The sequence below is a fragment of the Cryptotermes secundus genome, unplaced genomic scaffold (assembly GCF_002891405.2).
Source record: "Cryptotermes secundus unplaced genomic scaffold, Csec_1.0 scaffold55, whole genome shotgun sequence".
In the NCBI taxonomy this organism is placed as follows: domain Eukaryota; kingdom Metazoa; phylum Arthropoda; class Insecta; order Blattodea; family Kalotermitidae; genus Cryptotermes; species Cryptotermes secundus.
In genome coordinates this window covers 979,178-995,287 of record NW_019740654.1, presented here as the reverse complement: position 1 = coordinate 995,287, position 16,110 = coordinate 979,178, and the positions used below count along the sequence as shown (strand labels likewise).

The 16,110-nt window shown below is 37.5% G+C and overlaps 1 protein-coding gene across 4 annotated transcripts in view; it reads right to left on the bottom strand.

Annotated features, from left to right (window-relative positions):
• The window catches only part of LOC111872344 (myosin-I heavy chain), a 160,864-nt gene that overhangs the window by 24,189 nt on the left and 120,565 nt on the right, over nt 1–16,110 (bottom strand). For 2 of the 4 annotated variants that reach the window (XM_033754648.1, XM_023866112.2), the window contains exons 10-20: nt 14,206–14,445; nt 12,622–12,770; nt 11,838–12,050; nt 10,807–10,976; nt 10,412–10,548; nt 9,346–9,491; nt 6,954–6,989; nt 4,853–5,054; nt 3,990–4,466; nt 2,144–2,351; nt 1,192–1,346 (exon numbers count right to left, since the gene is read on the bottom strand). In XM_033754648.1, the coding sequence (XP_033610539.1) occupies nt 1,192–1,346; nt 2,144–2,351; nt 3,990–4,466; nt 4,853–5,054; nt 6,954–6,989; nt 9,346–9,491; nt 10,412–10,548; nt 10,807–10,976; nt 11,838–12,050; nt 12,622–12,770; nt 14,206–14,445 (2,133 nt within the window). The remainder of the gene's footprint in view (nt 1–1,191; nt 1,347–2,143; nt 2,352–3,989; nt 4,467–4,852; nt 5,055–6,953; nt 6,990–9,345; nt 9,492–10,411; nt 10,549–10,806; nt 10,977–11,837; nt 12,051–12,621; nt 12,771–14,205; nt 14,446–16,110) is intronic. The other 2 variants (XM_033754649.1, XM_023866113.2) reach the window with 1 other exon arrangement.

The window sequence follows — 16,110 nt, the reverse complement described above, 5'->3', positions numbered from 1 at the left end:
TTACCACTACTCCCTATGTGTAACCTTGACACCGACATATAAGTCACTCATTGCCTGACTACTATCCTAGGCTTCTACCCGATCCTAGTTTCCTACCCTACATACTAACCACAACCCTAACATATATACTATAAATCACTGATTGCCTGGCTAATATCCTAGGCCTTGACATGAACCTATTATCCTACCCTCAGGGCTCACTGGGTACACTGGAAATTGCACATTCAATAGCTCAACAACACTGTATCACCAATACTATGACACAACGATATTCTCAATCAGCATGGCTAATATGCGTAAACAAACCCACCTGTAGTACAAGATGCCGGCCCACTGCCTCCGCTGGTCAGACCCATGTCGAAGAGAGCCTTCGGCTGACAACTGAATATTGTGTGTTAGAACGTGATTCAAATCCCCCGAAGTTCCCTAATTTATCGTTTTCTTTCGCTGATTCAGCGTAGACGACAGAGGGTAGGTGACTCCCCCTCAGTGCCCTCAATCCTCATACATAATAACCTCCTCATTGGCTCTCATGGGTGGTTGTGGGCGGACCCCTTGCGTCTTATTGCTGTGTATGCGGTCTCTCTCGATTAATCCAGTGTACGAGTGAGGTAAGCTATTGCTCTGTGATTACAGAGACCTGCTGTGCAGTCACATTCTTAACCTAGTTGCCAGTCCTGGTGTTTACAATTTACGGCAATAGCTGCGAAATTCTTTTCGCATGTCTCTAGCTTTTGGGTAATACCATACCCTCTTCAATCTCAAATTTGGGCCACAACAGTATATACACTCTGATTTTCTTTTGTAAGGATTTAACCTACTGAAATACAGACGTGATTACCGTAATCATAGTGAAGTCCACCATTATGACAGTAAAAATTAAATCAATAAAGAATCAACCCTTGTTTTAGTTTGAAGACAGATGTTCTGAATCATAAACATTATTAATACTATGTGTAAATTAAATAGTATCAGATTTGAGCAACCTACGAGTTCTTATTACTTACTTACTCACTCATGGAGCTGAGCCCTTCTGGAGGAGCCGCATTCATTAAACTGACACTGACACTTCATGCAGCATTTGATACTGTCATTTCAATAGATCTTGGCACAATTAGTGTCAATTAACACATACCAAATCTTCTTTACAAATTTAAATGCAAACTTTCACTGTACTTGCGGAAAACTTACCCTGAAGATGGAACATGCCACATTTACATTATCTGGGTCATACATGTGAATATGTGAATTAGGAATTGTAGACCCTCGATAATATGTCACCATCTCATATTTTGGCATAATCTCTGTTGACCTGTTCTTCCTAGTAAGCGTAGCCATAATTGTACCTAATAAGAAAGCAAAGATATAACAAAACACACAATCACTTCCTGACTTCTACTCTGACTAATGTCTCCATATAAAGTTAAAACACTGTTCAATTTCTTGATACTAGAAAGGCATCCAAAATTCTGAAATGAAATTCACATAAATCATTTTCTCGGTGTAATTAAATGTGATTCAAACCTCAAAAACTTTATATTTCTGCTCTTAGGAAACAGGAGTTACTAGAACTGTCTATATACTGTACTTTAGAAGCAATGCTGGACTGTCTTCCTGTTAAAGTTCACAGTAGCCAAATAAAAAATTTCTCTAGAACCTTGTGGAACAGTCAAACAAGAAAAAACTGTTAAGATGTGATTTGTACAATAAAAATATAAACCTATGACAATAATATTTTGGTGAAACAGGAAACATATTGAAATATATACATACATTTGTATTGTTGATATATATTTAGAGGAATTTATGACATTTTCTTTTACAAAAACCTAACTAAATGACTTAGTTTTTGGAGTGGGTTGAGACCAAATCCTTTGGTACTGCAGTCTCAAACGGGTTTACTGTACCAGATTACAGAAGAATATGGAGCATTTGTGGAATGACAATGAATTGAAGAAACTAAGTTCTTAGACAGAACTTACCCCATGCCATTCTTTACACCACAAACCCATCTTAGTTCACCCTTGCGTTGAACAAGGGCTCCACAGGGAACAGTCTGTGACTAACTGCTTGAACTATGGAAAAACTAACTGTAGGAATTAAATGGGGATTTTGTAATGAAAATGATTGCTGATGGACATACCTTCAGGAGATCTTTCATGAGAATTGAAGTAGTTATGTGCAAACTCAACAATGTCATGGTAAGTGTCATCTAGTGCTGCAGCTGCTGCCTCTTTGTCCTGCAACTCCTCCAATTCTTGCAATTTCTTCTCTACACGGAACTTTCGCCTTTGCTCTCTCTCAGGTTCATCATGCCCATTGTATCGCCAAGAATATGATGACTGAATGCCCTGAAATAAAATCAACAATTGCATATAAATCAAAACAAAAAGATAATTTTCAAGTTAAGCACAGTCTCAAACTAATACTGAAATAAAGAAATGCAAAATTTAGGTACTCTTCCTATATAAGTATTTAAATGAGTATCATAAATCAGTGAGTCATCTTTGATGTTCAAACCAAGTTGTCAATACATAATGGGAGCATGTCCTTATGTCACCAGAAATTCATGAGTGTGGGCCTTATTAGCTGCAATTGTGACAGTCAGGTTTTGTACAGCTATGAGTTGTGTTTCATGTGTCTGCAGAGGATGAATATTCTGTGAAGTGGCACAAATATTATTTTTGAGATCTCTACTCAGAGATGATGACTACCTGCCTGGGTTATGATGTGGCCATAGGTCACTAATAACTTCCGATTCACTACCTTTATCTTCATAGTTATTTCCATCTAGACTGCAATCACAGCCTTGAAGTTATTTCCTCCTTAATTTCATGACATGAATTGGTAACTATTTACATTCCTTCATCTTGGCTTGGCTTCAGCGTAATTTCAATATGTGTATTCTTATATGTCATCTGTAATATATTATATTTATGCATATTTATGCAATTATATTTGCCAAACTCGAATCTGTCTGCTTTTCAGAAAGGTACTATGTTTACTGCCATTAAACTATTCAACAGATTGCCCATAACCACTCAGAGCCTTAAAGAGGATAGAATTAGTTTTAAAAATAGGCTGTTTTTATATCTTATGAATAATTCCTTTTATACAGTTTCTGAATATGTGGAGCATAACATAAACAATTAGTTTTAATTACTTTGTTATCTGTGTGTTTGTTTAAATTTGTTTTTATATCTTATGAATAATTCCTTTTATACAGTTTCTGAATATGTGGAGCATAACATAAACAATTAGTTTTAATTATTTTGCTAACTGTGTGTTTAAATTTTTGTATGATGACCTTCATGTCCATTTGTTTGGACTTGTGAAATGAAATAAATGTATGTATGTATTGTGACACGCAGGCCATTTCTAAGAAACAAATGGACAAACACATTGCCACAAAAACACTAATTTCTTGAGCCCAAATGATTACAGAACATGGTTTCCATGGCAACGCATTTATGAAGATCAGTAACGGAACCCTTAGAGGTGGTGATCTCTATTAGATTCTCTGGCAGTTATAAAAGGAAGTTGATTCGTGAATTCAATTCAGCCAGGGCTTGAGAGCAGTGAGATTCTTCACAGGGATTCACCAGACAGATGTCATTCTGAAGTAGTTCAATGTGTGAGCTGTTCTAATTAATTGTAATTATAAAGAAGTGCCAATAAATTCAATTATTGAATCGAGAACCCCTTATTATTTGTCACGCAAACCCCATACATGTGACAATATGAGAAATATTGGAAGCAATATATCCACTGCTGAGAAGACTTTAAAATCCTACGTTCACTCCCCTGCCTGCATTAGGGCATGGTGCTTTCAAACAGGGACAACTTACTGTAAATAGAGTCCTAACATGTGAAAAGACAAATTCTTCTGTTGATGAGTGCATGACAACACTCTGTGCACATTATAATGAAGTGTTGCTATCTGTCCTAATTGTGCCAATGCTTCTTCCTAATTGAAATGATGTACTAACCCCAGAAACAGATGATCCTCTGGAGCTTGGTCGACTATGACGCGGAGAACCACAGCTAGGAGAGCCTGGTCTGGGTCTTGGACTGGGAACCCTATCCACAGCATGACTGTGGTTTCCCCTCTGGATCCGCTCAACTCCAGGACTTTTAGGGCGCAGCTTATGAGGTGGTCCAGGTGTGGGAAGTGGGGGTGGTGAGGAGCCACCTCCCCCCTCATCTCGTGGAAGCACAGACTCATAGATGGGTTCTGATGTAGTGTTCTGAGGAGGACTTGTATCATTAGTGCATACTGGAACACCACTGGGGCCCGTTGGAGGTGGGGGAGGAGGTTCTGTGGGTTCTGGCAGTGAAGGAAGCCCCAGACACTTTGTGCCACCATTGTTTCTCTGAGCCGGAAGCTGCAGATCCAGACTGCATGGTGGAACAGGGGGGTTAGAGGTTGCCAGGCCTTCACTCTCCTGCTGGATCACAGTTTCAAGCTGCAACAAAAAATGTCATCAAGTAAGAACAAAGGTTCTCACAGCAGTGACTATGAATAACATAATCATCTGGGATGTGATGCTAAGAAGTCTGGTAGTCTACTGACATTTGGGAGGAACATACTGCCTCCATCTTCAGAGCCAAAGAGTATGCAGAGTAGACAAACAAGCAAGCCATAATCACAGTACTCTACTTGCAAGCAGAAATTCAACAACTTAGTTCATAATAAACAGACGTTCAGGTGAATTTGGACTAGTCATTCTAAAGTTATAAATGAAAACAATATTAGAATATATATTTTATGTCATACACTTAACACAGAAACGAAAATTGTTGCTACATGTCAAGTTTCATGATTATTAACATGAAATATTTATCTACACACCTCCACATCCAAGTCTTCAACCAGTTCATTCATCCTCTCACCAATCTCATCTATGATCTGGTTACGATTAGGCTGCACATCTGACAGAAAAGCAAACAGATTGTCCAGATCCACAGAATCACCTGCTTGTTCTGTAACTGCAAGCTTCGAATTGAGTTGTTCGGCCATCTGAGAGAGTGCTGCTATCTCCTGCTGGGCAGCTCTGCATAACAGAATACCAGTACACTATAAGCAAGTTTCCTTATCAGTACAGAAATATTTATGATTAAGCTTTTATCAACCATCTTGTATATACTTTTCATAATTCAAATATTAATTATCAGATATGTATTCCATATTGAATCTGTGAGCCTGGATAGTGTAGAATGACAGGATGAGCAGTGAATAATAAATTGGGAAGGACATAGCCATGAACTAATAAATGGTACTATCCCTGAATCTCAGCCATAGTAACCACTCACTGCCTGATATCAGAACTTAAAACTACCCAAATGTGAAACAGTAGTACTTAACCATCTGACTGTAAGGTTCAGTCACAGGCAGTAAGGGTATTAGGTTTTTCCATTGTTAACATATGGTCAGACAGGAACAAGCACTTATCAGCCATAGAGCCCATGAAAGATTCTGGAGGCTGCTAAAAATAATCGACTTTAAACATGACAAAATATGAAACTATACAACAGGTAGAGAACCGTTTTGTACATTATAACAGTCATCCCAAAAGCAATGCACCTGATATCTTTGGTGACACTGTGATCACAATTTGGGCAGATAATTCTGTTGTGTCCTTCACAAATATCTGATGGTGGGTTTAAATGAAAGTTGAATAACAGGTCTTCTATAAGCAATTTTTGTGCATTCATTTGTTCACTTGTTTAATGAATTCTCTGTTATGTGTGTTGATTTATTTAACATTGGTTTCTCAATTGGAAGACTTGGCTAGAGTGCGAAGCTGACAACTGATCTCAGTCTGTGAGGTACAAAGTTCTCATGGCAGTGACTATACAGACAAATAGCTCTCGGATTCTATGCCATGTCTGAAAGACAATATCAACATTTCAGTCAATATCTGAAGATGGAGACAGCAGGCTCCTCCAAAATACTGGTGCAGGAACTTCATTATGTACAAGTTCAAAAAACGCTTCATTTTAATGTGAACAACTTATTTAGATGACCTTCAATTAGCAACACTCACTTTAATGAAAATTTCTTGCTGCTCAATTGAGAGACATCAGGGAAGAGGGACTGGGTGACAGAGAAGAATGTCAGGTGAAAAGGGCAAATCTGACCTAGCAACATAACCTCTTCTGTGCATGTACTGCTGTCATTCTTTGAAGGGATAAGGAAACATTCAGCACAGTTATTTCCTTATGTTTGATTTACATGACTTCATCTTCTGTAACTTTCCTTTTTAACACAACTGTCACATAAACTGAACAGTACCCAAAGTACACAGGATCACATCCCAAAAGGCAGTAACCTTCATTATTACATCTGGTGCCAATATTAAGAAAATATTAAGCTTTACACTAAGTCCCCATATATGACTTAATGATATGGTGCTGAGGCAGAATGGCAACATTAACTTAACCTTTACCAAAATAAGCTTTCACCATTTGTGCAACTTATTTAATAATCTCATTTTGTAGACACTTCCCATGTTATGAACAAGAAAGCATTATAAACTGCAAAAAGGTTAAAGTGATAGCTTTGAAAGCTGTCAATAATTTACCAGGATGCAAATTTCAACAGAAACACAGCAGCAAAACCCTGTAGTGTACATCAGTTTCAGAAAAACCCATATAAATACCATTAAAATATTACAAATGATAAAACAATTCCAGCCAGTGAGACTGTTGAAGCTTTTACTACTTCACTTCTTAGCACTGAGTAGTTTCTAAAAGTAATGATGTTTCCTCCGATGATGGTCTATAGGGACTGAAACATGTTAGGGTGCTAAGAACTGCAGTAGTAAAAGCTTCAACAGTCGCACCGGACTGAATTGTTTTATCATTTGTAATATTGTCAGTGTGATGGACCAGAATGAAACAAATCAAAACCATTAAAATAGGCCAAGACAAACATCTTTACTGTTACTTACCCTCTATCCATTCCTACTAAACCATGATATTGCATGCTTGAAAAAAAATAACATTTTTAGTTATGCAGGATAAATATATCTGCAATAATTGACAGGTCAGATTCTGTACACCTCAAAATGAACTTGGGTCTGTGGCTCTAAAATGAATTGTTTGTACTAGCCCTTGATGATGACTGACAATGGAAAGCTGCAGTAGTCAGAAAAGAATCTGCACCAACTGACATTTTTCCTGCCATAAATCCTATCTTAACTGCCTTATAAATGACAAACAAAATATTTGCGGTGAGAAGGCAGCTTCTAACCCCCTGAACTCTGGCATGGACCCTGTTCACTGATTCTTGAGTCAAGATCATGTTTATGATTACGGGAAGTGATGCTAAAAAAAAAGGCAATTAATTTTAGCACACAAATATGAAATTTAATTATTTATTAATAATACAGTAAAATGTAAAGTTGTCCCTGTGTTAACCTAATTAAGCACTATGCCATGAAGGCGTATGGGGAAGTGGATGTATAGGGCTATGTTTGACCGCGCCATAGCTCAAGTGGTTAGTCACTGGCTTCCCACCACAGCGGCCTGGGTTCAATCCCAGGTCTGGTCAAGTGGGATTTGTAGTGAACAAACTGATGCCAGGGCAGGTTTCCTCAGAGTACTTCGGTTTCCCCTGCCAATCTTCATTCCAACAATTGCTCCACAATCACCCTAACCTATCATCTGGGGCTAGTACAATAGGCCAGAAGTGGCCGCAGTACAAGGGACTTAGTCCCACCCCACTAGCATTAAAAAAATTAGATCTATGTTTTCTTGACCTTGGCACTAGTTGCAGGTGAGTGTTAGCTTCATTCCCCAGCAGCTTTATCCCTGGCGAAAGAGCCCCAGTACCCATTGGACAGGAGGCTGAGTGAACCCCAGAGAAGGTCTGGATAATATGGAGATGAGAAAATTCTTGACCTACTGGGACTCAAACTCCAACTCCTCGGTAATCCAGCCCATAGCCAGTCACTATATCAACCGTGCTAACCTGGCTCCTACTAATAACACAGTAACTGCCAATTTTACAGTAACTTCTGTCACTGTATTTATTTTTATACTTCACAAAAGAGAATCCCATGAACAATATGAAATTATCAAGTATACAATTTAAGAGAAACACAATTCAGTATGTGATCATGTAATTTTGGGTACACAAACCATTTAAATGATAGATATTTAAATTCTTCAGTGTTACATATTTAATGTCAGATGTTATGAACATCTTATGTGCTCTTATGAAAATAAATGTTTTAGTTTTCTTTAGAAATATTTCAGTGAATCTAAATTACAATAAAATCAACACGTAGTAGCAAAATAAATAATTACAGAGACAATTTAAATTTCAAATGTTGACAAACAAATAAACAGCAGTTAAATTAATTACAGTTTCAATAACTGTCTTCACTGATAATATTTCATTTTACAAATTGGTTCCCTTGTTCACCAGTACAATGATGAATAAAAAATACTATACCACACAGAAAACTTGAGTGCATTAGCTATGTATTCTCTGGAAAGCTACAAAAATTGCAGCTTTCATACTGTGGGCATATGTTTTAATTTTAACATTTTCTAATGATATCTGTGGTTCCAGTGGTAGTCAATATTAAAACTGTCATCTTCTGAGATGTGACACTGTGTAGTTTTCCATGCGGTTACTAAGGTCTCTTTAGAGTAGTTAACCTGAAGCTGAAGGTAACAGATTCAATTGTTTATTTTCTTTTGTATGTACCAACAAGAATGTAGCCAGTCTGAAGAATGTCAGCCTAAACACAGTTTCTAGGAGGTTCTCATAGTTTTAAATGTTTACAATTATTACTGTAATATCATGAATGAAACATGCTTTCATTACTTTACTGTCCAAAGTTATATTTCACCAAGTATTTACATAATGTCAGTAGTGTTCCTGTTTCACAATTAGAAGCCTTTCAATTGGAATCTGCCAGGATGAGAGCTATCCACCAATCATTACTGAGGTCCTCTGTAATTTTCCTCATTTCCTAGAGTCAAAGGCTGTGATAGTACACTAAAGCAGATAATGACACTTTCATTCTATGCCACTCATAAACATCATATCATTAATAATATGATGGTCCATAAGTAACATTTTTTCCCCAAAAAAAGAAGACCTGATTGCCACTGCACTCAAGATCAAAACATACAATACATCAGCCAGCAGAAATGTGACTTCTGACTTCTGACAGGTTTGCCCATATGTGTAGTGTACAGACCAGCTGGAGAAGAGCACTTTACATAACCATTGCAGAGATAAATAAAACAAGAATCAACAAGTAGTGATCTGACTACTGAAGAAATGTCACTGCATTAAACATCAGGAAGATGTAAATATTTTCTAACCTTTCACTATCCTCAAGGGCTCTCTTATCATTCTCTGCCTGCTGTTTGTCCAGTTCAAGTTCCCTCTGCCTGCGTTCCTCTTCGAGCTTCTCTCGTTTACGCATCTCTTCTTCTACACGACGCATTTCACGCAATGCTGCAGCCACCTGAATCACAATAAAGAAAGTAACCTCTTTACTCTGAGTACAGTCAAGTGCTGGATAAGTGATGAATGATAATTGTAAGGTGGTTAGGGCTTTTGCATACCCTATGGAATGTTGACAGCTGAGTGTAAAGTAGTAGTGGAATTATGATTAGCAGGGACAAGCCAGAGGAACTCAGAGAGAAACCTGCTCCACTACCACTTTGTCCATCATGAATTTCATGTGATACCACAAAGCGAGACTGAACCCAAGTTTTCATGGCGAGAAACCACCATCTCACCACCCGAGCTACACCAAAAGCCAAAATCATGATTAAACAATCCTCAATTTCCTTATTAATTTTCTATAATATTATTATTACACAATTCTGATCACGAGGCTTGCAGTATGAATCTTGCTGTTACAGCATTAGATGCAGCATCATCACCCCCGCCATGATTTAGAACACTTAGCACACAGCTATATAATTCACTACAACATACCAACATGCACAAACATAGACTGCCTCCCTATAATACAGGTTATGTAACATGAATGTTGCAATGCACATTTTAAAACTAACATTTAACAAACAATATTTACATCCCATATTTGTGAAATTTTTTTCCTGTAAGAAACTGAAGAGTTAATACCAAAATCTCTGGTTTTTATAGTAAGTCCTACGAACATAAATGGGGTGAGTGAAGGAGTAACTTTTTTTTTTGTGTAAAACTGAAGTGGTACAACTTACATAATACAATTATTTTCCACAGTGGATTCTCCATATACTACCAGGACTAAAAATGTAAGCAGACAAAAATGTCAGCAAGAATTTTAATTATCTGCATTCAGTGTTCTTACTTTATATGGATTAATGTGAAATACTGTATGCATTTAATCCAGAAGATTAACATTACTTGTGTTGATAAGACCTTAAAACTTACCTCTCTTGCAAAAACACCACGAAGATGTGACTGAATGACTATGGCTGCTCTGCGTTGTCGAAGGAAGAACAGTCGCTGCTTCCAACCACGATATGCATGCTGTACCTGTAATACGGCTTGCCGAGTTCGAAGGAATTCTGAAACAGATCAATTTCAACTAAAAACAACTACATCTTCAGATGAAATTCAAGTACATTTTGACTCTAGAGCACAATATTATATCTCAGAAATCATAAAGCTACGGCTTTTGACTTTTTCTGAATAAAGAATCTTTAATGACCATTACCAGCTCATGAGCTATAAGAACATATCTTTTGTAGATTTCAAGAATTTATGCAGAAGTTATTTACTCTGAACATAACCTCTGTGCATACTAGCTGAAACTGTAGACTCACCTATCCGGACTGTGTAGCCACGCCAGAATTTTTGGATTCGTATTGCCATGGCATGAACCACTTTAAAGCGCCCATCTTCTAATGGTTCATGAACCCTACTCCGAATGAACACTTTGCATTTGCCAATTTGCCATTCTGTACTGGGAACTCCCTGTTCCTCTAGCAGTGCTCTGAAAGAAAGAAAGAAAGAAATTTGTGCTACACAAATTCTTAATGCTTATACAAGTATTGTTCAATATATCTCACCTTCTTCTAAAGACCTGGAATTAAATGGATAAAAATTCTATTTGAACCTAAGATTAGAATTTCTTCTGTTATAACAATTTTAGTGATTTTGGAGAACAAAGCAGACTGATCAACTACAAACTTTAGGCGCAAGAAGGAATCAAGAAGATCCAACCTGTGATGATGACAATGACAATGATATTGCCACCATACCATTCATCTTAAAAACTTCTGGTAATCACTGTCAGTACAATTAGATTATTTTCTCTCAAGCTTAGGACATACAAATGTAAAGAGATAAGCAATTATCAAAAACAGTCTCACAATTTGTTTATTACAATATCAGTGCAAGGAATTACAAGATGGCATAGAGTTACATCAGGAAATTAACATTAATTTGAAGCAATTATACATTTTAATGAAGATCTAAGCTACAGTTGTCTCACAAAACCTAGTTCACTATTTAAATGGATGTAGTAAGAAATATTATGAAAGACTCACGCTTCCATGAGCTCTTACAATCGAACAGCCAGGATTTGGGAGTGAAGATACCTCTTCAATGGGCTCCAGAGAAGGTACCGATAAAAGTAAAAGGTAAAGTTGTCCCTGTGCTTAATTGATTAAATACTATGCTATGAATGTGCACATGGGAGCGAAGGTACAGATCCATATGTTCTTAACTTTGGCACTAGAAGGTATGTGGTCAACTTCACGCTCCGGTCACTTTACCCCCAGGAATCATGTGAATCACTTCAAATAATAATACTGTAAGTAATAAAAGTAAACTTATGTAACATTTTTCTCACCGGACAGCATCAGTATCACAAGAAGGAAGTCTGTTGCGGTACAAACACCTGTACCTCTGGATAAACTCAGTCAATGTCATATGAATTGGATAACCTTCCTTCCGTATTCTGATGATTTCAAGCATGCCCAGGTATTTAAGCTGGTCCAGCACCAACTTTTCATTGTAGTTGTTTGGTGCTTTCTTCATGTTTGGCTTGATGCATCGCACATACCTGCAATCGTGTTACACTAATTAAGTACACTTCTATGAGTGACAGGAGTCAAACATGACACTCCTAACAGATACCAACTGACAAATAATGTTCCGATCATGTACCATATTTTAACAAATGAAGCTCTAGAAACTAAGACATGGTTGTGTAATCAATTCATATGGTGTAAGGGAAATGTAAATATCAAAACTTATATTAGTCTAACTTTAATCCAAACATATTTTCTAGCCTCCAGAATACATCTATTAATTTATAAACATATGTAAATTGCATGTGAAACCAGAATCCATTAACATTATTTGTTTCACAATGAACTTGAATATGAGTATGAGGGGTGAGCCATAAAACTGGTCCTAGCACTGCAACCTTCAATGATCTATTGTGCTTTTCACAATGAACTTAGTTTTATTTTTAGAGCACAATACCCATAAAATACCACTAATACATGCTTTCATCTGTTACTGCAATACAACTGCATTACACATTGCTACTTCAGAACATTCCAATTAAAGATATGAATAAAAATTATAAGCATTTATAAATGCCCAAATATGCTGTAGAAAACACTCACCATGGATTGGTGGCCTGCAGTACATCAACAAGGGCCTGAAGTTGATGCCTGAATGTGTCACTGACAGTTGGTTTGCCCTTACTGGTCCCTCTCGGTACAGTGGCTCCAGCGGTGCTACCCATCCGAGCTACTGTCGAACCAAGAAGGTCCTAGTCACAAGGGAAACAGAATAAATTTAACTTAACCCTTTAAACAGAAGTACCACCCGCTTTAAATTTACAGTCTTTGAATAATAAAACAAGTGAGAAAAGTGTAACCACTTTGCTTTAACAGAATAAACCAAGGGCAACTATAAATTATAGCCTACAGGATTATGCTCTTTAGCCCCAAGAAGCAATCATTAATAATTTGCTATCTACAAAAACTTAGCAAAACACAAGTACTATGTGCCTAAAACATCACTGAGAATGCATCATCATCATCATCATCATCATTGGATAATGAATGATGAGATCTTTCTTCTCTAAGGTTGTGCCTTCAAGATGTTCTGTACTCCCAAAAATGTTTCAGACAAAGGAAACTGCAAGTATTTACATGGATATTTTCAGGACAAACTAACTTGTTCATAAAGTTTTAACCTTTAATTCCAATGAACATATATTCCAACATCTGAGATGTGCAAGTGTGTTCAACTGTGACATACTGGCCATTTCTATAACAACAGAGGAATATCCGTAAACAATCTCATGGCAAAGAATACAGGCAACAATAGAGGAACTGGCGCTTCTATGCGACAGCCAGTAGATAATAGCAACAGAGCAATGCTGGAATGGTAACTAGCTCAGAGATAACCCTGCTGCACTACCTTTCAGTCTACCACAAATCCTACATGGTCTACCCTGGGAACGAACCCAAGCCTCTGTGGTGATATTCTAGTGACTGACTATCTGAGCTATGGTACAGCCTTTTACTAACATTTTCTTGATATCTGAAGTGTGGAAATGTCATATTCTAGAGTTAAGGAAATTTTTTAGTTGGCCCTTTTAATAATGTCCAAGTCCAAATGAAGGTTTTGGGCTGTAACAGCCAATCAGAACTGTCATTTTGTCCAGCAGCAAAACAAATTTTTCAGAAGAGTTCATTAGTTTTTTTTATTGCCAGTGGGGTGGGACTGAGTACCTTGTACTGTGGCCACTTCTGGCCTATTGTACCAGCCCCAGATGATAGGTGAGGGTGATTGTGGAGCAATTGGTGGAATGGAGATTGGCAGGGGAAACCGAAGTACTCGGAGAAAACATTCCCCAGCGCCACTTTCTCCAATACAAATCCCACTTGACCAGACCTGTGATGGGAAGCCAGTGACTAACCGCTTGAGCTATGGCATGACCTTCATTAAATATTTAGTAGTTTGAAAAACGTTTTGGGCAACATCTGATGCAGTCAAAAGAAGAAAGAATTCACGTAATGTACACTTTCCGATATGTTACGACATTTGTGAGTAAACAGCAATTAAAGTATAAGGGAATTAAAAATATATTCCAGTAAGAATAAAACAAAACATACCTAATTTGTCTCATGTTCCTTGGAAAATAATCACTTTCTCAGATGGGTATCTACTATCATCCCTGGAGGACCATTCCTTACCTGGTACATTGTCAGTTCTTGAACAAACTCGTTGGTGGAACGACTCATGAAGTCAAAAAACACATCCTGTTGCACATCACGATTCTTATCAACAAAACCTTCAACACAGTAAGTCACACAGCCGGCATAATGTTGGATACTAAATTCCTTTTCCCATCGCCGCCTATCGTCACCTTTCACATAATTAGGATGCCCATCAAATTCTGTGTGTAGGTTTGTGAGGTAAGCTAGATCCGAACCCTGAAACAAGAGTAGATCAAACTTGTAAAACTGAAGATTTTGCACTAGATCTAAAAGTAATAAAAATCTTCTTGCACAATCAATGGAGACCTTCTATGTCTCCTACACTCAGACTGCCTGAGAATGAGCAACTCTGATTAGGAATATGTACAACATGGTGCATTCTGAAATCAACAATATGCATTCCAATATGCGTTATGAACAACTGGTATACTATTCAGAGCCAAGCATTCTTTTAGTTCTCATTTTAACGCAGGACTAAGCGAGATGGTGTAGTTGCAATATTTTACGCTTGAATTCAGGAGGTACCAGGTTGCATCTTTGGCAGGTTAGGTTATACTAAGTGTGTTGTATTTTGCAGCTTTCCCTGGTATCTCCAGGTAGTTCTTTAAATACTTCTTAGTACTGTGTCCTTCCAAATCCTTACCTACTCACTCTTCACGATCATTTTTTCATATAATTTAATGCTGCATAACTTCTGCAGCTGAACATGCCACAATCACTTCCAGATCCTTACCTACTCATTAATCATTTACATCTTCCTATATCATTTGACATTATACAATCTCTGCTTCTGAAACAGCATCATTAAATATTCTAAGAATCTTGTAAGCCAAGATGTTGTAGCATGATGCAATAAAATGCACCCGGAAGGAACAGAACTCTTATCATTTTACCAAGAAAGCCCCATAACACAAAGAAAACGTACATAATGTAAAACACATAAATCATCAGGATATATTTTCAGTTCAAATTATATTTAGGCCCCAACAGCCAGTGATACCGACACACTTTAAAATATATAAACAAACAAACAAACTCTGTGGCCTGTAGTCTGCAAGCAAACTATACCGACCGAGCAGCCGCCGCTTTTCAGTGAAGCTAGTGCCAACTTTTATGGATAGAGACTATCACAAGGTCAGCACAACAGTTCCCCACGGCCGTTAATCCCAGTTTTCTAGACCAGAGCCACTATTTCCTTGATACAGCACCTCAATTATCCTCATGAGGCTGAGAGGACTCTGTTGATCCACTACTGCCCAGAAAATCTGGCAGTGCCGGGAATCGATCCCAGGACCTCTGGATCTGTAGCCAGAAACTCTGACCACTAGACCACAGAGGCGGTCCTTTAAAATATACACTCACATCAAAATGTATAATATTATATTTCAACATCCTGTTTCATTGCGGTATCATTTGTGGTCTTGTTTTCCATCTGTAATGCAAAAATTTAAATTTTAAAGGACATTAAATCACATTCAATTCACTAAGATGTTCATTAAATGTTTAAAATATTATTACAATATATGTACATTCTGTGTTTATGCTACATGTTTCNCGGTTTCTGCGACACCTTGTCTATTGCGTCAATATTCAATGGTACGAACTAATTCCTCATAAAGCAACTGTTTTTATACCTTGCTTACTACGACATGCATAAATGCATCAACCTCGTATGTAACGTCATTTCATTCCTCAATTTCTCTGATATGGACATTGAACGTAATTTAGAAAGTGTGTATTGGGCAAGTAACATGAAACAGATGAAGATAACTGATTACTGTACTCGTATCTAGGTACAGTAAGGCACAACAGTTGATGTAATCTACTGTAATTTGGTGAGTAGTCCTACCTTTAATATACAGTATTAGTGCGGTGTGTATT